This window comes from Camellia sinensis, chromosome 11 (genome assembly GCF_055761805.1).
Source record: "Camellia sinensis isolate YWXY chromosome 11, ASM5576180v1, whole genome shotgun sequence".
NCBI classification, from domain to species: Eukaryota; Viridiplantae; Streptophyta; class Magnoliopsida; order Ericales; family Theaceae; genus Camellia; species Camellia sinensis.
The window spans coordinates 130,978,709-131,004,818 of NC_138971.1; the positions used below are offsets into that span (position 1 = coordinate 130,978,709).

The following is a 26,110-nucleotide window of genomic DNA, read 5'->3' on the forward strand; positions in this document are numbered from 1 at the left end:
ATTTTTGTATTTGTTTATGCCCTCATCATCACACTCAGCACCCTGCAAGAAACAAATGGAGTTTTAAATGGAGACTCAAAAAATGATAAGTGAGGCTAACAAGAATGGCCCTTATCTAGGGTTGGTTACTCCAAACCCATTTGAGATGAACCCTCTTCTTCAATCTCCAAGCTTCACATCTTCCAACCTTACCATAGATTTTCAAGGTAAGTGTTCCCTTGAAAATAAAAAAATTTCCTAGATCACTCCATTTTTCTCTAGCTTAAATTACCTTTTCTCACTTACTTTGCATTTCATGTTTCATTTTTTTTTTTCAAAAAAAGGAAGGAGATTTCGACTCGGAAAAATTGATGAAAAAGATGTCATGTTGGTCATGACTGGACTTGGCATGGGACGAAGTTTTTTACTTCTCTTTTGAGAGTTCTTTATACAGAAATTAGAGCACAAAAAGTAAGTTCAAAGTCCACTTTAAGATTCAAATTCATCCTATTGCGTGAGCCACGCCTAAAGTGAATCAAGATCATAAAATTCACTTTCCATGCATTTTTCTGTGTTCCAGTTCTGTACACTTAACATTTATGTTCTTTTTTTATTTTTATTTTTTATAAATAATTTGGCATGTGTGTGTGTATATATATATTAAAGATAAATGCAGGGATAATAACACAGCTATTGGTGAGTTTATTTGAAGTGGAGGGAATAGTGCATTATGGAATAGCAGGGAATGCAAACCCAAGTCTGAATATACACTACAACAAAAAGCATTTTTGGCGACGTTTTTTAGCAACCAAATTGAATTTAGTTGCCAATTGTATGTTTTTGGCGACAATATACATGTTGGTTGCCAAAAAATACCCCATTAGCAACAAATATCTTAATTCGTCGCCAAAAATGGTTAGCGCCAATTTAATTTTCTGCGCAGGAGCACTAAAAAAGTTTTGGCAACGAAATTAATATATGGCGACGAAAATGTTTGTCGCCAATTTGGATTTTTTGGCGACGGAATTAAAATAGTCGCTAAAAGGTGAATGATATTTATGGAAACATAATGATTTTCGTCGCCAATAAATTTCTTGTTAAAACGACATCGTTTTGAATTATTATTATTTTTTTTTTTTTATGACCAAATAAACAAGATTGAGCTAAAATGAGTCTTCTTCGTCTTCTCATTCCACAACCTGGAGCAGCACAGAAGACAAAGAGGTATGTCTTCTCTCCCTCTTCTTCGTCTCTCTTTCCCTCTCCCTCTCCCTCTCCTTCTCCCTCTCACTCTCTCTCTCACACTGTCTCTTCTTCCTCTCTTTCTTCTTTATCATCAATTTCATTCTCTTGTTCGGCATTGCAGAACACAACACAATCAATAGGACTGATTTTTCCCTCACACTCTCTCATCTTCCTCTTTTTCTTCTTTGTCATCAATCTGATTTTTCGGACTGATATAGTGATTTTCAGACTGATATTGTGATTTTCGGACTGATATATTCTAATTTTTGGACTAATTTTGGAACTGATTTTCTGGACTAGTATATTCTGAATTTCGGACTGATTTTGGAACTGGTTTTGTATTTTTTAGGGACTGATATTATAATTTTGGGTATGGATCATCTGGTTTAGGAGGGTATAATAGTTTCAGGCTCTGAATCTGAATGTGTAGGAGGATAGGACTTAATTATTTGAAGTTTCAAAACTCCTGCAGGTTCGTTCTTTTATTCTTTAGTACATTTTCATAAATCTGTACATATTATTTTACTATTTATTGGAAAAGCAGTAATGAGCAGGATTTCTTGACCATTGCGTATGGGAATTGTTGGGGGAGAGTTTAATATGATGACTAATCCAAAGTGATATTTGTTATTTTTATGAAGGTTATGTTTGTATGTATATTATTAGCTACCTATATTCCTGTATGTTTTGGCACACATTTTGGGTGCAACTCTAACTAAGCTGTAGCTACAATACTGACTAACATAAATGGCAAAACTGCAATTCGTTCAATAGCACAAATAGCTTATTGTGTCCTTAAGGGTTCAACATGCCATTTTTCAGTAGAGTGACATAGCAGTAGAAGTCACATAAACAAAGATGTTGGGGTGGGTTTGAGCCCTTCTGAAAATGTATATTGGTGTCAAAGAAACCTAGACCCAACCCATCTTGCTAAAAGTTCAGGTTGATGATTGATCATTTTTCATTTCCAAAGAATATATTAGGCTATTTGGAGAAGGTTATTGGTTTTTGTTATTCTGCTTGTAATTGCCCTAAATAATTTTATGTTATTTAAGAATGTGTTATCAAGAGATGTACTTTGTCTGTTAATATGGGCTACAGAGGCAAAATTTCAACCTCATCTGCGAGTTAGCAGATGTGAACTCTGCAAGCCAATGCACTTGCTTACATAAATACTATTATACATTGCATGTTTCATAATGTTATGCTGTGTAAGCTTTCTTCTAGATGGTACTTTGTCCATTTTCAGCATTTGTTGTCATCCTTCCCATCTTCACTGAAAACTATGAGTGTGTGAGTGAATACATTTTCTCTCTCTTGTATTCATCCATTGGTTCAATGAATTTGATCAATAAAACCATGTGTTAGACACTATCGAAATATGGAACATATATATGGGGTAGTGTATTTTTTCTCTAAACAAAAATCCTGTTTTCTGCCACTTAGTTTATGCATTGTTTTTGACCTCTTCATGCTCTACATTTTAGTATTTACAGTTATGCTTAAGTTTATGTCTTATGTAGCTGCATGACTTTTTTTAATGGTTGTTGCAGCTCTCAAACCTGGAAGTTTGGTTTCAGCGGCCAAAAGACATTGTACGAAAATTAGTATCAGGGGATCTAGACCTTGGTATTGTGGGTCTTGATACAGTTAGTGAATATGGGCAGGTATGAATTGTACAAATGAGTTTTTTTATTCACATAAGGGAGAAGTCACAATTGTGAGAAGTGAATAGTTGATTGTATGCTCACGTTTGATACCTGTTGAGCAAGTTTCCTACTATGACTTAGAAGTTTTGTTCATTTAACATACGCTTCAGTAATCTTCTCTAATCAGCGATATGAAAAATTCCTTTTGCTTTTGGCTTCATACACTTGTGACATATAAAGATGGCATCTCCCTCTTGATGCATTGTTTTTCTCAAATAAATTTGATTATCAAAAAAGAAAAAAGATACCATCCTTACTGTTAATGTTGCATTCATCTTGGCACTGCTAATTTTTTTGTGCACTTGTTTTCATTTAGTTTGATTTTGTGGGAAAATATTAACAATTGAAAATTATCATGTGAATTACTTTTCATAGGGGAATGAAGATCTAGTTCTTGTTCATGATGCACTTGAGTTTGGAGACTGCTGTTTATCCTTGGCAGTAAGTCATTGTTCTCCTTTAACACAATACAGTGGTACGCTGATTGTCACGTGGTTGTACGGTTGTGGGTATAATACATATTTTCTTTTTGTCAGATACCCAAATATGGGATTTTTGAGAATGTAAACTCAATGAAGGAGCTAGCGCAAATGCCTCAATGGACACCCGAGAAACCTCTGAGAGTTGCCAAGCTATGCTAGTTATGCTATCTCTCGTGAGTATTGCACGTGATGCTTGCCAGGGAGAGTGGACAGTACATGAAGGCTTGGCCATTAATGTCTCACATGTTCACTAATACTATACTTATTTGTCAAATATTTCTTCTATCTTGTTAGTGGTTATTTTTGGTTGTGGGGTGTTTATATTTATCTCCAGTTTCACATATCTGCACCCTTGATTTGATGCAGTCAAGCTATGTTAATTGACTCTTCATATGTGTGTAGTACCCTTTTTCTAGAAACTAGACACTAATGTAAAGGTATGAGATATGTATGTGACACTTGTGGTTGGACATTCACCTAGGTAGAAGCATGTCAAATAATTGAAGTTTACAATATAACTATGTAAAAATACCCTCTTTCTTCTTCTTATGATTTTTTTTTTTTTTTGAGGGGGGGGGTTGGGTAAAAATTTGACCTATTTTCTAATTAAACCAGTGAAGCAAAAATTTGAACCCGAATTCCCTGCATGTTTCAATATCATTTTGAAGTTATACTATATATATGTATACATATAGAGGAGTTGGTACATGTATATATGTGTTTCATTTTCAAGATCTCAATTAGCTTCTTACCTGTTTTTTGATTTATTGTTGCCATTGGCTATGAATGTAATGAACTAACTGAATTTTGCTTTTTGATTTATTGTCGTGACATTTTAGAATTTTGGCTGGCAATTGTGCCTTCGTTTTGTTACTTCTGTTTACATTCTTTTTTTTGTTTTTCAGTGATCAGATCACTGAATCTTTAATAAATGAAATTTTTAGAAAAGTTTACCATGCTTGACTTGCTATAAACATCAGCTTCCTTTTTGTTCTGGATGCTGTTTTGAATAGGTAAAATTCATAACAGTTCATTTTTTCTAGCTCATTGTTTATAGCATTTTTCTTTTTGAAATTGGTTGCTTAGTATGTATAAAGTTAACTTATTTATTTGGCATTGCATAGTTCATGCCTCCTAATGCAACTCATTTAATATAAATTGCATTATATATGCTAGTTCCCAATGGTATTAATATTAGCTGCTTGCTTTGTTGTTGAAAAAGATGGGAATAGCTGAAGCTATTGTGGACCTTGTGAGTAGTGGAACCACATTGAGAGAGAACAATTTAAAAGAAATTGAAGGTGGAGTTATATTGCAAAGTCAGGTGCACTCTCTTTGGACTTAACCAAGCATGCCAAACGGTCTTTGATAATTTATTTTAAAGAGGGTCTTCAAGTATTAATTTGAAAGTCTCTCTACTTTATCTTCTGTTGTCTTCAGGCTGTCCTTGTTGCTAGCAAGAAGTCCTTGACCCAACGGAAAGGTGTATTAGACATCACACATGAAATTCTTGAAAGATTGGAGGCACATTTGAGGGCAATTGGACAGTTCACGGTGTGCATAATTTATTTTTTATGTTATGGTTGTAGTTGCCTATAATTTCATTGTCTCATGCTATTTATGTTAGGTTACTGCAAACATGAGGGGAAGCAGTCAAGAGGAGGTGGCGGAGTGAATACTGAGCCAAACATCATTATTGGGCTTGCAGGTGAATCAATCTCTCTTTCTCTCAAAGAAATGTGAAAACCAAACCATATATGTTGTTTTATCCTAGTACAAGTTAATTCTAAATGGCGTGTATTGTGGAAGCACTCACTGGAGATACTTTGATATTTTTGAATTATTGATTAAATGTTGAGTTCTTCTCAGTTCCAAGAGCTGCCTTAAATGCTTTTCATGTTTATATATGCAGGGACCAACTATAAGTCTTGTTTTTTGCAAACGTGATGGGAGAGTAGCAGCAGATTACTATGCCATAGTCATATGTGTGCCCAAAAAGTTACTTTACAAGTCTGTCCAACAGCTGAGAGCAGTGAGACACTTTTTCTTTCTTTACTCAATATATGCCATTAATTATAACAATAGAAACTATTCCTTCCCAAGTTCCCACCCATCCACCCACGACACGCAGAGAGTTAGAGAAAGACCACAAAGTTTAGGGTTTAGTCTTATTTGGGGTAGAGAATGAGAGCTGCCACTTTGTGCAAATAATGCTGTAATTTAATTTTGTATCATGTCTAACTTCCCACTAGCTCACATTTATAGGACCAACTTTGTGTAATAACTTGCCATGTCAAATATCATATTACATATAGAACACGAAAACTTTCTGGCTCTGATGAGGACATCAAAATTTGACTAAGAACCACTATAGAATTTCTGGCACAATGGGCCAACCAGTTCCACTGGTTGTCAGCTTGTCCCTGATTTTCCAAGTAAAAACATGTTTCGTGTAAATAATGCCAGAAAATTGGTTGGTTTTGGTTGAATCTGATTTGAGGCTTGTTTAATGTTTTTTTTTTTTTTTTGGTGTGTGTGACTATTTTAGAATTTGAATATACGAAAACACTGTTCCATCTTTTTTGCGTTGAAGTGTACATTTCATGATTTGCAGCCTCATCTTCAATTTTTTTCTGTTTCATTTCTCCTATAGGAAAACATGTTTCCTGTTTTATTTGCAGCCTCATATGGATTTTATCTGGTTCCTCTTAATTTTTGGTTCCATTTCTTCTTTGGCCTTTTGAAGTTTTTGGGACTCTCATATTGACTTTCTGGAACTTTTTCGCTTAACTGTATTGTCTAATGCAGATTGGAGGTAGCGGAGTTCTGATTTCACCTCTGACCTACATTTTTTATGAAGAAACTCCACGATGACACGAACTCCTTTCGAAATTAGGGCTCTAGTCATTTCTTTTTGTGGAATGCCTTGGGTGGTTTTGCATTCTGTGGCATAAATATGTTGAAGAAACTGAACTCGTGCTTTTAAAAAACCTCTGAGAGTTGCCACTGGTTTCACTTTTGTATGTTGCGTTTCACTTTGTCCTATCATTTTCTGTTGTATTATTTCTTTCTAAATATTTTTTATTTATAAGTTCAATTAAGAAGTTTAGTTGGGATTAAGTTTGTAGTTCATTCTTGTGCACAACTGGGTCCTAAATTTATGAAGGCAAATGGAGTGAAGCATGTTACTTTTTCAACTGCTGATGGAGCATTAGAGGCAGCTCCTGCGGTAAGAGTTATTTTTTTCTATAGTTTTATTATTTTTGTCAAGTTATGCTATCTCTCGTGAGTATTGCACGTGATGCTTGCCAGGGAGAGTGGACAGTACATGAAGGCTTGGCCATTAATGTCTCACATGTTCACAAATACGATACTTATTTGTCAAATATTTCTTCTATCTTGTTAGTGGTTATTTTTGGTTGTGGGGTGTTTATATTTATCTCCAGTTTCACATATCTGCACCCTTGATTTGATGCAGTCAAGCTATGTTAATTGACTCTTCATATGTGTGTAGTACCCTTTTTCTGGAAACTAGACACTAATGTAAGTATGCCAATTAATAGAGTTACATATTTATGTAAATGATGGTATTTGTTGAAGTTGTTTACAAATTGATAGGAAGCTTTGAAAAAGTGACATGAAGAGTCTTTAGAGCCTAGGGCAATACCTTTAACTCAGGAGCAGCTGTCAATCGAGATTTTTCGAAAGAACAAATTACAGCCCAGAACCTGGTAGCACAAGAGCAAGCTAAAATGATTGAAATGCAAAATAAAAGATTTGAAGAGATTGAGAAGTTTACGAGGATGACCAAGGATCAAGCAAGCATGTAGGTTGATGAAAATGATTATTCATCAGAGGAATCTTATTGACAAACACTTTTGTAAGTATATTTTTCATAATTTACTTTTTAAATCACTACAAGCATTTCATTTAATATGTCTGGTTGTGTTGAACAAACGGGACCTCGATTAGATCTCCGGTTAGAAAATTATAAGGAAAATTGTAAAACACAAGACTTAAAAGGCCCGTTAGGGGGCTGAAATTGTGAAATGACCACCGAAACCATCGAAACTTGGCGCGGACAGCTTGTTCAAGCCTAAATAGACTTGTAGGAAAAAACGGGACCTCTATTGAATCTCCAGTTAGAAAATTAGAAGGAAAATTGTAAAACACAAGACTTAAAAGGCCCGTTCGGGGAACGAAATTGTGAAATGACCACCGAAACTTTACACGGATAGCTTGCTCAAGCCTAAATAGACATGTAGGAACAAACGGAACCTCGATTGGATTTCCGGTTAGAAAATTAAAAGGAAAATTGTAAAACATAAGACTTAAAAGGCCCGTTCGAGGGCCGAAATTGCGAAATGACCACCGGAACCACCAAAACTTGGCATGGACTGATTTTTCAAGCCTAGATAGACTTGTAGAAACAAACAGGACCTCGATTGGATTTTCGGTTAAAAAATTAGGAGGAAAAATGTAAAACACAACACTTAAAAGGCCCGTTTGGGGGCCGAAATTTCGAAATGACTACCGAAACCACCGAAACTTGGCACGGACAGCTTGTTCAAGCCTAAGTAGACTTGTAGGAACAAACGGGACCTCAATTGGATCTCCGGTTAGAAAATTAGAAGGAAAATTATAAAACAAAAGACTTAAAAGGCCCATTTGGGGGCTGAAATTGCGAAATGACCACCGAAACCACCGAAACTTGGCACGGACAGCTTGTTCAAGCCCAAGTAGACTTGTAGGAACAAACGGGACCTCAATTGGATCTCCGGTTAGAAAATTAGAAGGAAAATTGTAAAACACAAGACTTAAAAGGCCCGTTTGGGGCTGAAATTGCGAAATGACCACCGAAAACACTGAAACTTGGCACGGACAGCTTGTTCAAGCCTAAATAGACTTGTAGGAACAAACGAGACCTCGATTGGATTTCCGGTTAAAAAATTAGAAGGAAAAATGTAAAACACAAGACTTAAAAGGCCCGTTCGGGGGATGAAATTTCGAAATGACTACCGAAACCACCGAAACTTGGCACGGACAGCTTGTTCAAGCCTAAGTAGACTTGTAGGAACAAACGGGACCTCAATTGGATCTCCGGTTAGAAAATTAGAAGGAAAATTGTAAAACACAAGACTTAAAAGGCCCGTTCGGGGGCTGAAATTGCGAAATGACCACTGAAACCACCGAAACTTGGCACGGACAGCTTGTTTAAGCCTAAATAGACTTGTAGGAACAAACGAGACCTCGATTGGATTTCCGATTAAAAAATTAGAAGGAAAAATGTAAAACACAAGACTTAAAAGGCCCGTTCGGGGGCTGAAATTGCAAAATGACCACTGAAACCACCGAAACTTGGCACGGACAGCTTGTTTAAGCCTAAATAGACTTGTAGGAACAAACGGGACCTCGATTGGATTTCCAGTTAAAAAATTAGAAGGAAAAATGTAAAACACAAGACTTAAAAGGCCCGTTCGGGGGCTGAAATTTCAAAATAACCACCGAAACCACCAAAACTTGGCATGGACAGCCTTTTCAAGCCTAAATAGACTTGCAGGAACAAGCAGGGCCTCTATTGGATCTCCCGTTAGAAAATTAGAAGGAAAATTGTAATGCACAAGACTTAAAAGGCTCGTTCAGGAGTCGAAATTGCGAAATGACAACCGAAACCACCAAAACTTGGCACGGACAGCTTCTTCAAACCTAAATAGACTTATAGGAACAAATGGGACCTCGATTGGATTTCTGGTTAGAAAATTAGAAGAAAAAATGTAAAACATAAGACTTAAAAGGCCCGTTCAAGGGCCAAAATTACAAAATTACCACTGAAACCTCTGAAACTTGGCACGGGTAGCTTGTTCAAGCCTAAATAGAGTTGTATAAGCAAACAGCACCCGATTGGGCTTCCCGTTACAAAATTAAAATCAAAATTGTGAAGTTCATATCGAGGTTTTTTTTTCTTTGGTCAATCTAATATTGTTTTTTCTTTTTTCGTATGACAGATTGGCAATGGTGGAAAATAGTTTGGGTTGCATCAGAAGATTTGATTTTGTGTTTTTGGAAATATTTTGACATAGGATTTTAGTAAATGATTTATGGATTAAATGTTTAGCATCAAAATATTTGGTGTTGTGTTTTTGCAAATATTTTGACATAGAATTTTAGTAAATGACTTGTTGCTTAGATGTTTAACATCAAAATATTTGATTGTAATTTTGAAAATATTCTGACATAAGATTTGGTAATGTATTTATGGGTTTGATGTTAGTAGTTTGTAAATACTTTGGTATGGATGTTTTAGATTGTCAGAGAATTGTAATTATGTTTATTGGGATTTTTCATAGCTATTAATTTTGAATTAGTATGAATGTCTTGCGCAGCTGTATTATTATTTACATTACATTTGTGTATATATTGTGCATAGAAAAACATGTGTTTTGGATTATTTTGAACAGGAAAATTATTAAAATCAAAATTTGTGTACTGAATTTTTAGTGACAGGTGGTATTTTTGTCGCTGTTAATCTAAAAACGTGATTTTTAGCGACCATATTAATTTTGTCGTTAGATAGTACTTTTGGCGACGCATTTATTTGTCGCTAAAACTACATAGCCTATCTAAATTTTAACATTTTAGCAACAAATTGTAATTTTATAGCGACAAAATATATAATTTTTGGCGACCAATTTTGCTTGTCGCTAAATGTCTACATACGGTGACAATTTTTGATTTCGTCGCCAATACTTTTAGTGACAGGCCTTTGGCGACAAGTTGTATATTTGTCACTGATTCTTTTGGCGACGGAATTTGTACTTTTGGCGACAAATTTTTGGGTCGCCAAATGTGTTTTTTGTTGTAGTGATAGGGGATGTTACCATTCCTCAGTATTGGTCCCATACTGCTCTTTGGAATTGGCAGGTAAACCCCTCCTCCTACACCAACACAACACCTAGCTAGCTTTAAGTTGAAAAGTTATCCTGCAAAGGAAATCAAATAATAATAAAATGTGAGTTTGGAGATCAAAGTCTCTATTGGGAAGATAATTAATTTATGAAAAATGTTTGGGATCCCACAAAGGAGAATTCCCATGACCCCCATTGATGTATTGACCATTAATGTGTTTGAATTTTTTTTTTTTATATTTGACAGTCACATGAATGGTCCAGATCATTTTATGGGTTGTGAGAATTGTGTTTTGTGAGGATCTCTATTATTATTGTTAATTTATGTAGCATTGGTCACGTTTGGAGAATGGGGCTATATTATATGAATATAGATCCTCTCCAGCAGTTTTGATCTTGAATGTATCTAACTAATCTTGTATGGGATACCATTCTATATTATCCTCCTTTGGCAGTTAAGCCGAAGTTCTAAATTGATAATTATTAGTTAAAATACACTCAATATTTTATGTTGAGTTTTTAACAAATAATCACTCCTAAGATTGGGGAACCCCTCACACCTAAGATTGGGAACCCCTAGGCGAGTGCCCACTTGATCTTGGCTTTGGCCTCTTTGTAACCCCAAAGAAATATATATATATATATGTGTGTGTGTGTGTGTGTGTATGTATGTATGACCAAATTCAATGGTCATAAAATTCAAAATGAAATGCATTAATTTTTTTGTGTATTTTTTTATGTGCGCATGAAGTAGTGCCCAGCCGGTCTATGTTGAAAAAAAATGGAGATCAAGCCTGTTGGCCAAGCCCAACATAAATTTTTTTACGAGCGCAGGCCGAACAGAGCAGGTCAATGGATCGCCTCTTACTAGTTAATAGGCCAAGTTCGCTGGCTTAGCCCAACAAAGCAAGATTTAAGCCTTATTTTTTCATTAATTTTCTGTTTTTCACATAATATTTTCATAATTTCTGATGGGATCAAGGGCTGGCCCGATGGGCTGCCTCCCACGGGCCAAGATCGTAGGAAAGCTAATGGATGGGCCCATGAGGCGTTGTTAACAATACTCTTATTATATCATTCTGTAATATATATATATATATATATATATATATATTTAGAATTAATTGTTTCTATTTTGCAACTTACAAGAAGATAATAATAAAATGATTGATTTCATTTGCTGCCATTGTTTAGGTTTTACCCCTCCTTTATGTGAGAGCTCTTGCATTATGTGCACTGATTTTGTGTGTAAATAATTTGAAAATTCTAGAAATCCGCCATATATTGATTTGTGATTATGTATCAATTTAAAGCAATAAAACAATCCCAATCAAACAATCAAGACAAATCGACACAGCGATTTTAATGTGAAAAAATCACAATCGGAGCACCTCCAATTGTGATAAAAAATCACGGGCAACAGCCACAAAACAATCCACTAAGAAGATATAAAGGAATTACACAGATATACTCTCAATTACCTAGCGAATCCACGCCCGAATTGAACCAGCCCCTATGTGCCTCTTCCAACCCCGTCTTCACCTCGGAATTGTCTTAACGATGAGCCACTCCAGAATCCACCAAAGCTTCAGGCTCGAATTCTTCAGAATCCACCGAAGAACAACTCTCTCTTTTGTGTAGAACAAACAAATAATCCTTTGATATATACTCTTTAAACCATGAGTTGAATACTCAATCAAAACATCAAAGAAAACTCGCAAAATATCCCCAGATATAAACCTTAATATCCAAGAAGAAGATCTGGAGCAGTAATCCTAGTTTTGGATTAAAACAAATACTTATAAAAATCTGGGACTGCGAAGCTCGCTTAAGCGAAGACTCTCTCGCTCGAGCGAGGAACCAAAAACGTGTGTTTTTCATAAGTGGCTTCGCTCGAGCCACGCACCCTTCGCTCAAGCGTACATTTATCTCTTTCAGGTTTTTACACAGACGCAGCCTTCGCTCGAACGAGAACTCCTTCGCTCAAGCGAGCAAGGGCAGACAGGCAACTTTGAATGCAATTTTGCATTTTGCTTCGAGGGCGCTACCCCTCGACCTCGCCTGGGCGCTGCCCCGGACCCGCCAAGGGGCGCTGCCCCCCCAACCCCCGCGAGCTGACCGGACAGCTCGATCCCCGTCATAATCAGCGAAGTGGCAATCTTGAAAGTATTAACATCACAAACTTCTCTGCAAGGCACAATTCGGGTTGGATTCGCATCTAAAACTCATATCCTCACTGAAATACAAGAGCAAATAAAATTACAACTGAAAGGAGTTTTGTCAAACGGGATTGCCAAAAATAAAAACCTAACAATCTCCCCCTTTGGCAATGCTGTGACAAAACACACCTAACAAATAAAATCTAAACAACCCAACCCATTACATCTAACAAAAACAAACTTCTTTCTGACGGTCAAGATCTGCAAAACAACTATTAATGCCACAATCTCCAAAACAACTATTAGTGCCACAAGAGTATATGAAAAAGTAATAGACATATGACAAGATTATCTTGAAGCATGAGATAGAAAACATAAATAGATGCAACTTGAAGATTTTAAGAACATGTAGCATGAATAGAAGAAAACTAAGACACATGCACCTGATACATGACATGAATACATGAAATCCTAAGACACATGAAAAACAACTTTCTCCCCTTTTTTGTCACAAATTGACAAAGGAAACTCAAACAACAAAAGCAAGATCATAAACCACACAAGCAATGATAAGATTATGTAAATATCAGGAGCATGTAAGAAGGAAATAATAAAGAAACAGTGCATAGCATCATGCAAACCAACTAAAGCCAATCTCCCTTTCACTCAAAGCAACCACAAACACTATGCAGAAAACAATGAACAAGAAGGAACCAACAAAAATAATATGGTGGAGCAAGAAAGAAATCTCAGATTTGTACCTTAGAACACACAAGATTATCCAAGAAGCATAATTACTTGAAAACACAATGTGCGCAGCCTCTAGAAGATTCCTCATAAAAGAAAGTAATGCAGTATGTGAAAAGCATAGATCCCATGATAAAAGTGTCTGTGTGACTCTTGGAGTTCGACAAACACAAGATTTAAATCCTAGCAGTGATCTGAAAGCTGGACCTCCGGCAAGAGAATCTTAGCACAATAAAGAAAAGTCAAACCACTAGGAAACAAGGGGTATTTGGTGAGTAAAAGCGGAGGCTCCCCCCTCAATCAATGAATCATTCCTTTTTTTCTTTCTTTCTTTTGCACATTTTTTTTCTTTGTTTTGCATATTTTTTCTTTTTCCTTTTCTTTTTCTTTTTCTTTTTCTTTTTCTTTTGCACACTCATTGGCGGCTGACACACTCTAAAGTATGGAAACAGAACCAGAGAAGCATGGATATAATAGAGATGGCCTGGTGTAGACACCCCATTTTTGACCGTCCTCAAGACTTGGACGTCACCATTGGAACACTTGGTGATTACCCTTATTTGTGTTCGTTTGGAGTTCCCGGAGGTCTCGGCTACGCGCCTTGCCTCAGGATCTCCGAACTCGACCGTTTAGTGTCTGGTTTTGCACCAAACACTTGCATTTTGCCTTGGAGGGGCAGGGAATGCCTTGTGAGGCATCCCTACACACCACCGGCCATGACCAGAGGCCACCGGCTGGTTTTTTTCTGCCATCGGCAATGTATATTGCCGGTCGGCACTATTTATTACCGGTCGGCACTCACTTTTGCCAAAATGGAATTTTTGAGCAGCCGACTACTGTTCATCTGCTTTTGCAGATATTTTATTACAGCTGTCTTGCATTTAGCTCCCGTCCATACACGTGTATGGAGGGATGTCCCTCTTTAGAAGCTTGTCTTGTAAGCTTTACAAGACAAGAAGCTCTATAAGAGGAGCCCTTCTCTCTTGGCCTTAGGGGTTAGAAACTTTGAAGGCAAAAACCAGAGCTTACACTTATAGATACACCCTATCTCTATATTTCCCTCTCTCTCCCCCCTTGTGTGTGTTTCTTGGCCTAAAAGTGTGATTTTACCTTACTTTTGCACCAATACACACACTATTACACCTTGCTCCGAGATTGAGGACTTTGAGGGTTGATTCTTGAGTTTTTGGGCTGTTTTTGATCAAAAGAAGGGGGTTGTCTTGGCTGTTCTTGAAGTGTGCTTCAAGGGTGAGCATTTTACTTTAGTTTCCCCAAACTTGCACTAGTCTTTTACCTATCTTACTTGCTGATTTAGTTTTTGTGCATAACATAAAAAAGGCTTGTATTTCCATGCTTAAGAACTTTCATTAAGAGTCTTTCATGGTTTGAGTTCAAACTCACCCTCTTAGGCCTTATTTGGCCCCTTTTGTTGCCTCTTTGGTAAGGCTTTGTTTGCTTAAGTGTTTTGGTTTTCTCACCACTGAAAACCAGTGGATTTTCAGTGGTGAGGAAGGCGGTTTGAAGTCTTGCATAGGGGAGGGACACCCCTCTCCCTTCATTGTCTTGTTTCCTTACTTTTTGGCTTAAAAGGGTAACATGCATGCTTGATCATTTTTGGCCTCATTTCAGAAGTTTTTTGGGTGTTTTGGGTCATATGTGATCTCTGTTTTTGGCCGGATTTGTACCCATTTGCATGCTTAATATACTTGCTTTACATTCCCCCATTTGGCCTAGAATTGTACCTTGTGTTTGGGCCATGATTCTTGCATGTGTTGGCTTGGTTCCATGAAGGTGTCGGCATTATTTTACCATGTTTAAGGTCTGTTGGCCATCCATTTCAGTCATGCTTGCCTTGTTTGATGTCATCTCTTTGTGTTTTGGCTTGTAAGCTTTGAGCACATTGACCTCCAACATGCATAGCTTAGGCCTTCCTCATGATTTACCACCATTTAGGGTCATATTTTAGCCTATAAGTCATGCTTGTATGCTTGCATTTGTGACCTCTTCCATGCTCTTAGGGTGTACCCTTTTATGCCTAGAAATGAGTCTTGGTGAAGGCATTTCATGGGAGCCACCTAAGCTGTCATATTAGGAGGTTTTGGAGTCCCTTTTTGCATGTTAAAATTCTGTTTTGGCTTGTCCAAGTCATGCCATGAGTGGTCATGTTGGTGGGAGTGAAGTGCCTCCTTTTTGTGCCTTAACCTTAGGACCATTGGTTTGATTGTTGGCATGAGTATTGGTCCACCTTTTGGACACTTTTGGCCACTGTTTTGAGGTGGGTGAAGGTCTGCCCCTTTACCATTTTAAGCCACCATTGCATGCTTGTTTCATGTTTGTTGTATGGTTGCTTCATTAGGTGTTGTAGCATAATGATTCCATTGCTTAAATTGTCCATATTTGATGCCTAAACATTGCATGCTTGCCATATTAGTTGCATGACACTTGGTATGCCTTGTATCTTGATATCATGTTGCATTTTGAGCCATGTTTGCATAACATGCATTGCATTACTTGGTTTGGGGTGTCAAACCAAGTGTGAGGGTTAAGGGGCGTTCATACCATAAGTGATGCAACGTGCCTTAACTCTCGGTCACCGGGGCCTTTGACTTCAACATGATAAGGCCTTGGTCCGCATTTGTGTGTTGCATGCATTCTTTTCATCAAATGGCAAGCTCGATCTCTTGGGCTATCATGCACCATTGATGGCTCGAGTATCGAGGGCCATGTTCCCTGAGTTCAACACATGATGGGAAACATGACCATGCTCACATGTGCCTGAAATCCCATGCCATATGCTGTCTGTTCTCTGTTGCTGTCAAAACTATCTCCTGCAGGAAGTTTCTGCCGACCGGCATAATTCAGTGCCGACCGGCCTTTGGTGATGGGCCGATAAGTCCAGAAGCAGCCGGTGGAAATTATGCACTGCCGGTGGGGTTTTCCCCCAGCCGGTGGTCCTCTACAGTATGCAATAAACCTGTCCCAGCACTTTGGAATTTTTCAGAGGGACAGGGCAGTGTAAACAGAGACAGCCTTGGTATGGTACGGACTTTCCAGGCAAGGCGGGTTCGAGCATACATCATTCGCGCATCTCGAGGCGGAGGCTGTGGCCATCTCTCTCCTTCATTTTGCATTCTTTCTATTAATTAAGTAGAAATTCTGTAATAATTAATTTATTTGTTATTCGGACTGTAATATTTATTTGTACCCCCCGAGCGAGGGCAAATCTGTAATAAGTGTGGGTGAGTTTGTGTATGTCTTCCAATCCCCACTTCTTTCTTCCCTTTTATTTACCTGCTTATGATGGTAGACTAGGGCATATTTAAAATTAGCATACCTTATGCAATGCATGCGTGCATTCATACATTTGTCCTGCATGCACCGGGCTCGGTACATCATGCTAACTGCATTTGTATTTCAAATTCCAAATTGAATACGTGCATCAATTGGTTGCATTTCACATGCCATGTTTAGGTTAGCCGAGCCTACTCTAATTGCATCTTGCATGTGTTGCATTAGTCAACTTGACATGAACTAGGACACGCATGTTTGCCAACTAGTTTATTGTTTTGGCACGGAGTACGATGTAAGTATTTATGCTTTAGCATACCGCATGCATGTGAGTATTGCTATGACAGTATGTTTGCCATGCGGCTAGATGCTTATATGAGATAAACGGTTTGAATGCCTGTGGGTGAAGGTTGGGTTGCCTGAGTTGGAATAGCTCATTGAAATCCGTATTTTAGCCTACTTGCGAGTAGCAAAATTCCAAAACCGTTTTTTTTTAAGACAAACGGATATGCAATGCTTTTTCCCTAATTAGGCAATCTAGTCTATACTTGTTTGCTGCGCGCATAACATAGTAATTCTAGGCTAATAAAATGGAGTAAGAACACATAAAGTTTTCAAAAACGGATATCACGGTTAGTAGAGGCCGATCTTCAGATCGGGCGAGAGGGGGTGCTCATAGCTGTCCTTCCCCGATCGTACCCAAGCTCCCGAGCCGACACAACTCCGGTGATGACGGACATGTGGCCTTCGGCACCGAGTCAGGGTTTCCTAAATCCCCCCCATAAAAAATATTTAGGTGGCGACTCTGTAACTGGCAAAGCAGTCCATGTTTGGCACTTCTTTCCTAAAAATCTGTTTCTCAAAACGATTTGCCAGATTTGGACTCTTTGGTTCAGATCAAGAACCGTGACAAAAATCGAGTCCGAACTGTAGTAGTAGCGAGGTCCCTCGCGGGCGCGTGCTACAGACGGACATGTGGCCTTTGGCACCGAGTCAGGGTTTCCTAAATTTCCCCATAAAAAATATTTAGGTGGCGACTCTGTATCTGGCGAAGCAGTCCATGTTTGGCACTTCTTTCCTAAAATCTGTTTTCTCAAAACGATTTGCCAGATTTGGACTCTTTGGTTCAAGATTAAGAACCGTGACACAAATCGAGTCCGAACTGTAGCGAGGCCCCCCGCACAGGCACATCTACACCTGGTTGGTGACTCTGAGGTAGCCTTTTCCTCATGACTGGACTACAAAGAACAGAGGGGAAAGCCATGGAGATGTACAAAGATGGAAGATGGTTAAGAGACTCAGCATCACCCATGATGTGCTAGTATAGGTCAATTCCTCTAGAAAAGCAAAAGATCAATGCCAGAAGTCCATAGAGAAAAAAAAATCACTAAGGCGGAAAACTCCAAAATTTACTAATCCAAGAGTGTGTACATAATGAGACATACTAATCAAAGAATATACACTCCGAAATGACTAATGACCACAGAAAGCACACACATATTAACATGTAATGGATATTCTTATCAATTCCAATATGCACCAAGGTCCAATCAAAAATTTCAAGCTTGCAAAACTATACTAAGAAAATCTTTTTGGATTTTTTTTTCAATTTTTTTTTTTTCTTAACCAAAGCAAGACAAAAAACGAACATGCACACATTTTTTTTTTAAAACAAAACATGTCAGAAAATGAACAAGCACACAATTTTTTTTTCATTAAAAAAAAACACATAGAAACCCTAAAAAAAACAAATAAACAAATTAACACAAGTCAAGTTTTCGCACCCAAACCGCTTTAGTATGAAGAAAGTTGTGAGAATTGCGGTTCTTGGATGGTGTCGTGACGTTGTGGTTCCCTTTGCTTTCAATGGGAACCCGTCTCGACTTGGTTTCCAACTTCCTATTTCTAGGTCTAGGCAAATACAAACTCGCTCCATGTTTGGTCTCAAGCATATCAAAATAACGAGGTCTAATATAACCCTTAACCTCATTACCACCAATGAAGTGTCTCCTACCCCACGAGATGTTGAAATTTCTTCCATCTCTATGAGACACTCTCATATGCAACTTATAACAATAAGGGCGAATATGACCATGCATACCACAATGATGACAAATAAACACAGGGTGTACATGGTGTACCTTCTTTTCTTTGACCTTACCAACTTTAGGAAGATTGAGAAGTCTTTCCTCTCGTTGAATCTTGTGCTCCCCTTGCCCTTGAGTTCTTATATCATGAGACATGGATGCATTCTATTTTTGCTCTTTGTTATCACCAAAGCCAATGCCACTCTTGTCACAACACATTTGTTGAGACCCAATGATATCCTCCTAAGTCTTTAATCCTCTGTTCCAAAGACCAATAGTAGCTATAGCACACTTGAGTTCTTCCTCTTTTTTGATCATTAGTTCTTCCAAAGCAACTTGAGACATCTCGAGAGTTCCAATTTTTTCTTCATATATTGCATAGATTTGTTGTAGCTCATTTCTCTCTCTCTCACAAGTCAAGAGTTTTGCACAAAGAGCTTGTCGATCATTAGAAATCTTAAGGGCATCATTCCTAGCCTCGGAAATCTCTTTCTTTAATTTGACATTCTCACTTTCACATGCTTTGAGTTTCGTAGTGAGTTTGTCATTCAATTTGGATAAGTTAAGAGATTCCTTATACAACTTTTGATATGCTTGCTGAAGTTCTTCATCTTCACTCCCCGATGATTCATCATCAATGGCATTCTCAATCGGCCTCTTCGGATACTATGTTCGTCCTTCAGTTTCAAAAGCCGCCATGAAAGCAAGGAATTGTTTATGTCCCTCTTCACCTTGATCTTCATTGTCACTTTCATCTTTATCAGATTCTGATTCATCATCCCAAGTGATAGCGAGGGCTTTCTTCTTCCTCAAACGAGTGGGGCATTCTTGAGCAAAGTGACCAAATCCTTGGCATTCATAGCATTAGACTCTTTTAGAGTTCCCTTGTATCTTTCCTTTCTCCTTCTTGGCTATAGAATTAATTTTGAGTTTATCTTTGCCTTTGGATTTATGAGTATGAGTAGATTCTAAAAGATTAGGATTCTTTTTCAGAAAAGATTTTTTAAATTGTTTTACAAAAGCATCTGTAATCTTGGAATCTATCTGACAATCCTCTTCAGAATCCTCTCCAACTCTATGAGCACTACTAAAAGCAATAGCATCTTTTTGTTTCTTTTTGAAATTCCTATGTACCTCATAAGTTTGAAGATTTCCAACCAAGTGATCCAACTTAAGGTTGTCAACATCTTGAGCCTCCTCAATAGCCATAACTTTTGGTTGGAACCAATCGGGCAAGGATCTCAAAATTTTTCCCACAACTTTAGATTCTGGTATTTTTGCACCTAAATTGAAGTTGGAATTTACAATGTCACTCAACTTCGCATAAAATTCATCAAAGGTCTCACTATCTTTCATTGAAAGGTTTTCGAAACTAGACGTAAGCCTTTGAAGTTTTGAGCGTTTAACAGAAGGAGTGCCCTCATGAATAGTTTGTAAGATATCCCAAGCCTCTTTTGCGACTTCACAATTGCAAATTCGACTAAACTCTTCAGGTGTGACAGCGCAAAAGAGAGAATTGATAGCTTTACTATTCCAGCTACTATTTTGGTAATCAATTGTGTCCCGCTTATCAATTGGTTTGGGAAAAATTACTCCATCAACGGTAATCGTCGGTTCAGTCCACCCATACATGACAGATTGCCAAACTTTTTCATCAATAGATTTTAAAAATGATCTCATCCGAGCTTTCCAAAACGAATAATTGGATCCGTCAAGTAGGGGTAGTCGAACCATAGAATTTCCCTCACAAATTGAATCCATTATCACAAATCAAACAAGATCTCGTTCTAAAAGATTTTTTTTTAAAAAAAAATATAGAACGACCTGCTCTGATACCAATTGAAAAATCTAGAAATCCGCTAGATATTGATTTGTGATTATGTATCAATTTAAAGCAATAAAACAATCCCAATCAAACAATCAAGACAAATCGACACAACAATTTTAATGTGGAAAAACCACAATTGGAGCACCTCCAATTATCATAAAAAAAATCACGGGCAATAGCCACAAAACAATCCACTAAGAAGATATAAAGGAGTTACACAGCTATACTCTCAATTACCTAGCGAATCCACGCCCGAATTGAACCAACCCCTATGTGCCTCTTCTAACCCCGTCTTCACCTCGGAATTGTCTTGACGATGAGCCACTCCAGAATCCACCAAAGCTTCAGGCTCGAATTCTTTAGAATCCACCGAAGAACAACTCTCTCTTTTGTATAGAACAAACAAATAATCCTTTGATGTATACTCTTTAAATCATGAGTTGAATACTCAATCAAAACATCAAAGAAAACTCGCAAAATATCCCTAGATATGAACCTTAATATCCAAGAAGAAGATCTGGAGCAGTAATCCTAGTTTTGGACTAAAACAAATACTTATAGAAATCTGGGACTGCGAAACTCGCTCGAGCGAAGACTCTCTCACTCGAGCAAGGAACCAAAAAACGCATGTTTTTCATAAGTGGCTTCGCTCGAGCGTACATTCATCTCTTTCAAGTTTTTACACAGACGCAGCCTTCGCTCGAGCGAGCAAGGGGGGATAGGTAACTTTGAATGCAATTTTGCATTTTCGGGGGCACTGCCCCTCTACCCCGCCTGGGCGCTGCCCTCTGGACCCCCGCGAACTGTCCGGGCAGCTCGATCCCCTTCATAATCAGCGAAGTGGCAATCTTGAAAGTATTAACATTACAAACTTCTCTGCAATGCACAATTCAGGTTGGATTCACATCTAAAACTCATATCCTCACTGAAATACAAGAGCGAATAAAATTACAACTGAAAGGAGTTTTGTCAAACGCGATTGCCAAAAATAAAAACCTAACATAATTGTTGTCTTTACTAAACTCAAAACTTGAAATGATGCATAGGTACGGCGATGGGCCTGAAGATGAACTATCACTGGAAGAGGATGGAGACTACACAAGAAAAATTGGATACATAAAGTTTGCAAATTATGCAACAAATGTAACAGAATGCAATTTACATGACAACTTCCTCAACAATGTTTGGTACCAACCAGAGGAAGTTTTCCCCATTGATGGAACTCCTGAGGAAAGGCAACATGCCTTTTGGGTCCCAGTTGATTCCCATTACTTTGAATTATCCAAAAACCTTGAGGTAAGCCTCCTCATAATTATTTTCTCATTTTTTTTTAATTGTTCAGTTGCACAATTTAAAGTAGCATGTGATATTGTTTACATGATATTTTTAACAAATAAAAAATTAGAAAACATACTAAATAAGATGTCTTTGTGTGCTAACTACCTAACAAAGATGAGTTGTTATAATTTTAGTTAAGAGTATCATGTAGACAATGTCACGTGATACTTTGGAATTATTGAATAACTATCCGTCCAGTTGGGCCCTTGAGACCGAGTCCTATTTTAATAATTGAATCTGTTCATTTTGTAATTTGTGTGTATAAAATTCATACAATATGTTATTATAGTTTTTTCAAAAATAAAAATAAAATAAAATAATAGATGATAAGTTTGAATTTGATAATAAACTGTCGATTTTGTTTGAAAATAAATATAATGAAATAATATAATTATGATTAATAGATTAATTTGATATATTTATTTATTTATATTTTTTTATGAATAATTTAGGCAAAAGACCTACAAAAATTAATGAATGGATCAAAAACAGCCATGGCCCACGAACCTAATTGGACTATCTAACAGTACACCAAGACGGACTAGGAATAGTATGCTCCTTTACGAAATAAAACAAGGAAAAAGGCTATGGTACATCCACTCCTTAGAATTTAACATCAAAACTTTGTTTATTTAGTTTGGTTTAAAAACAAGGATATTTATTAATAAATCTCATCTTACAAACAAGTATTACAAGTAGTTTCAAATTTTTTTTATTGATCTATTAAGTCCTATTAGTAGAGAGTTTCTTTCCGTATGGTTTTATTTTTTATGTTGGTAGTGTTTGGTGAACAACTATACCTTTTTATTAATGTGACAGGTATGATGTGATATTCCAATGTGGCAGGTATTATTGTGACACTCCAACGATTTGACACTTCAAAAAAATTAAAAACTCTTTAGTGTAATTTTCTTAAATGTGATAACGTGATAGGTATGATGTGACACTCTAAAACTTTTATTCCAAAAAAAAATAAATTCGTATTGTATTTTTTCCAAATGTGACAATGTGGCGGGTATGATGTAATACTCTAAAAAAAATTAAAACTTATTAGTGTACTTTTTTTCAAATGTGACAATGTGGCAGGTATGATGCAACACTTCAAAAAAAATAAATACTCTTTAATGTACTTTTTTTAAACGTAACAACGTGATAAGTATGATGTAACACTCTAAAAAAAATTAAAAATTTCTTAGTATGTTTTTCTCAAACGTGACAACGTGACGGGTTTGATATGACACTCTAAAAAAATTAAAAACTCTTCAGTGTATTTTTTCTAAACGTGACATATGACATTCCAACGTGCCGGATATGATGTGACACTCTAAAAAAATTAAAAACTCTTTAATATACTTTTTACAAATGTGACACTTTAACGTGATAGGTATAATGCAATACTAAAAAAAAAGATTAATGTATTTTTTCTAAATATGACATTTTAATGTGGCGGACAAATGAGTCATTACACATTCAAAATGACTAAATTTATCACAAGAAAAAATATGAACAAGAAAAAATATGAGATTATATAGATTACAAGTCCAAAATATGGGACTTATTGGTCAATCTCCCTTAAAAATAGGACATTATGGTCATAAGTCAATTTCTTAATTTTTTTGTCAAGGCCAAAACTCTAATTTTTTTCATGCAAAATATACAATTTGTTCAAAAGGATAATTATTTGTTGAAATTAACCTATATGTCTATCTCTTAAAATTACTTAATTTGTCTATTTATTGAAATTTACCAAGCTTATTTTCTTAAATTCACCAAACTACCTATTTATTGAATATCACATATTTCACTACATCATCATTACCACTTGCTGCTGCTTACGAATTTTTTGGCCAATTTTTTGGCTACTTTTTCGGTGCCAATGAAATTTTTTGGCTAGTTTTCCGACTTGTCCTTATTACCAAATAAGATTTTATCTTTGATCTAATACCTTACACCCTCTTTAAATTGGACTTTTTACCAATTTTTTCTTAAAAATATTGGTACAAAAATAAAAATACCATGTGTTTTAAAAGAATTTGTTGTTTTTATTTCTAAAAAACACTTTTCTCTAGGATTGGAGGGTCTAGGTTGTGAATCGACTCTGGGCCCAACTAATCAGTTATCTATGAATAATTTTTGTAGATTATCAAATTAATTGTATATTGGCAGTTATATAATTAGATCAAATTTATTTTTAAAAATAGATAATCTATTCTATAAATTATACACAACGCCAAATTTAAATAAATAAATAAAAACAAGAACAAAGGCAAATGTGATCTAATTCCATGACTACTGACGCCATAGAAGATAAGGATCTATTTGGAGAACACTGATAAATGGTTGAAATTATCAAAATGAACCCAAAGTGAGCACATAGCACATGAACTCCCTCTAGCCCAATTCGTAGACTAGAGAATCTAATCCCAAAAAAAAAAAAAAATGGAGAAAATGAAAAGATAACTAAACCGGTTCTAATTGTGTGGATTGCATAATGAATTTCCATTAACAATTTTTTGAAGTACACAAAATTCAATCACAAAATCAAACACAATAACCTTCTTACACAAGTCTGATTCTATAATCACATTCTGTGCACATAAAACCCCAACAGCTGACTTCATAAAACCATCTACCTTGGTTGATCATTTAGAGTTTGGAACTAGAGGCCTGCCTAAACTCAACAACATGTTTGTCTGAGACACCGAAGGTGACAAGAATCCTAAGAGGAACTAGTGCAAGCATATACCTAGACAATGCAGTTTATGACTTCATATATGGAAAATTCAATGTGAACCCAGTTGACATGGAGAGTGCAGCTGTGGCACTCATTTGTCTTCAACAAAGAATACCTTTCATCACCATCAGGGCTCTCTCCGATGGCGGTTCTGCCCAGTCCAATGAGGCTTCTACATTCATTTCTCTTGCCGCTAACAACTCTGTCACAGTTGTTGTGGAATTCATCAAGAACTTGTCAGCCAATTACATATTTTAGGTATTGTGTTCAAATTTTTTGTTTTTTTAATTAATAAAATTAATAAAAAGTTCGGAAACATTCATGGTTTTTATTTTGTGCAAAAGTGATTTTAAAAAATTCAAGAAACAATTTAAAATTATTTCTTAAAAAATGGTTTTTCTTTAAAAAAAAATTCCCCAAAACAGTTTGCTATATAAGTCTTTCTTTATATAATGTTTCGTATTATCTATTTTCAAGAATAAAAAATAAAAAAAATAAAAATGATACCAAAGACATCTAATTGATCCCTTTTTTAAAATTGAGGATCAACAAGTGGACAAAAAAGCCACACAAAGAACCCCTTCCCCCGTGAAGCACCAAAAGAACTTGAAAAGCTCAGTCAATGAGCAAAAGTCTCTACATATTTATAGTCACTGAGTTCCTCACAAAGTTAATCCAAGTTAAAATATGTTTCTTGCAATTCAATCCAAAACTAGTAAGAAAACACTCAAAACAAAATTTTAAGAGATCAAAATCAATTCTGAGTTTTCTCAGGAATCCAAACCCAACCATACAAACAATGGGAGTCTAGTTGCTCAGACAAACTAAAATACTAATTTTGACGCAGACAAAAAATATCCAAGGTAGCGCCTAAGTGCACTCTTGCTACCCTCAAGCCTCTGACTACACCCGATCCCACACAAACAATAGAAAAAAATTCCTGCAGCAGTTCTACCCTCAAGCACACAAAATTTCTACCCGAGCGCATCTAGACAACATAAACAAGCCAAAAAAAACACCACTAAATCAACAAGTTTTAAAGATACAGAATGAATGACTTTTTTTGCGCGTCAGTGACTTTTTTATTAGATCAATGACTTTTTTTGCGCATCATTAGCATTTTTCATAAATAAATAGGATAATTTTGCCTTTAATCATTTGCTTCCCAATTTTTATTAGATTAATTAAAAAGATTAAATTCTCTTGAGAAGTTCAATCTACTAAACAAGAAGCTTGCAGCTAAATAACATTATGATAATACAAACCAATTAAAACTTGTTCAGTTGATCAGAATTCTTACATCTTATAAGATGTTAAAAGATTAAATCTTATCACTCAGACAAAAAAAAAAATTTAAATGATGCAATCATGCAAGATAGGGTATTCAAAGCATAAAGGCCATATGTAACTAGTAATTGGTAAACAATGTGAGAAAAACAAGTGACCCTTAATATATATAGATCTCATAGAGATTTCCCTTTGTATAGAGCTTAATAAAGGTGCTTACATATGTACAAACCATCTTCCAAGTTTTTCTAAGCTCCCTGTATAAAGCATTACTGCATTACTTGCTATATATCACTGAAAACATATATATATATATATCAAA

At 36.4% G+C, this 26,110-nt stretch overlaps 1 protein-coding gene and 1 pseudogene across 2 annotated transcripts; both read left to right on the top strand.

Annotated features, from left to right (window-relative positions):
• LOC145802629 (uncharacterized) lies at positions 1-24,759 on the top strand. Its single transcript, XM_082895389.1, has 6 exons — positions 1-206; positions 324-390; positions 645-736; positions 2,848-2,853; positions 10,278-10,336; positions 24,418-24,759. Exons 1-6 carry the CDS (start codon positions 68-70, stop codon positions 24,757-24,759), a joined length of 705 nt encoding a protein of 234 aa, XP_082751515.1. The 5' UTR covers positions 1-67.
• Positions 4,004-6,378, top strand: LOC145802137 (ATP phosphoribosyltransferase 2, chloroplastic-like; annotated as a pseudogene). Its single transcript, XR_014344522.1, has 5 exons — positions 4,004-4,739; positions 4,856-4,969; positions 5,043-5,123; positions 5,328-5,447; positions 6,224-6,378. The product of XR_014344522.1 is annotated as an ATP phosphoribosyltransferase 2, chloroplastic-like (transcript).
• Positions 24,760-26,110: the final 1,351 nt, after the last annotated feature.

Bases quoted from the DNA above. Each gene is read 5' to 3' on its own strand.
- LOC145802629 (XM_082895389.1), top strand. From the start codon at position 68: ATGGAGACTCAAAAAATGATAAGTGAGGCTAACAAGAATGGCCCTTAT. The intron at 391-644 runs GGGACGAAGTTT...ATATATATTAAA, and splicing joins GTCATGACTGGACTTGGCAT to GATAAATGCAGGGATAATAA. The intron at 10,337-24,417 runs GTAAACCCCTCC...TTGATCATTTAG, and splicing joins CTGCTCTTTGGAATTGGCAG to AGTTTGGAACTAGAGGCCTG.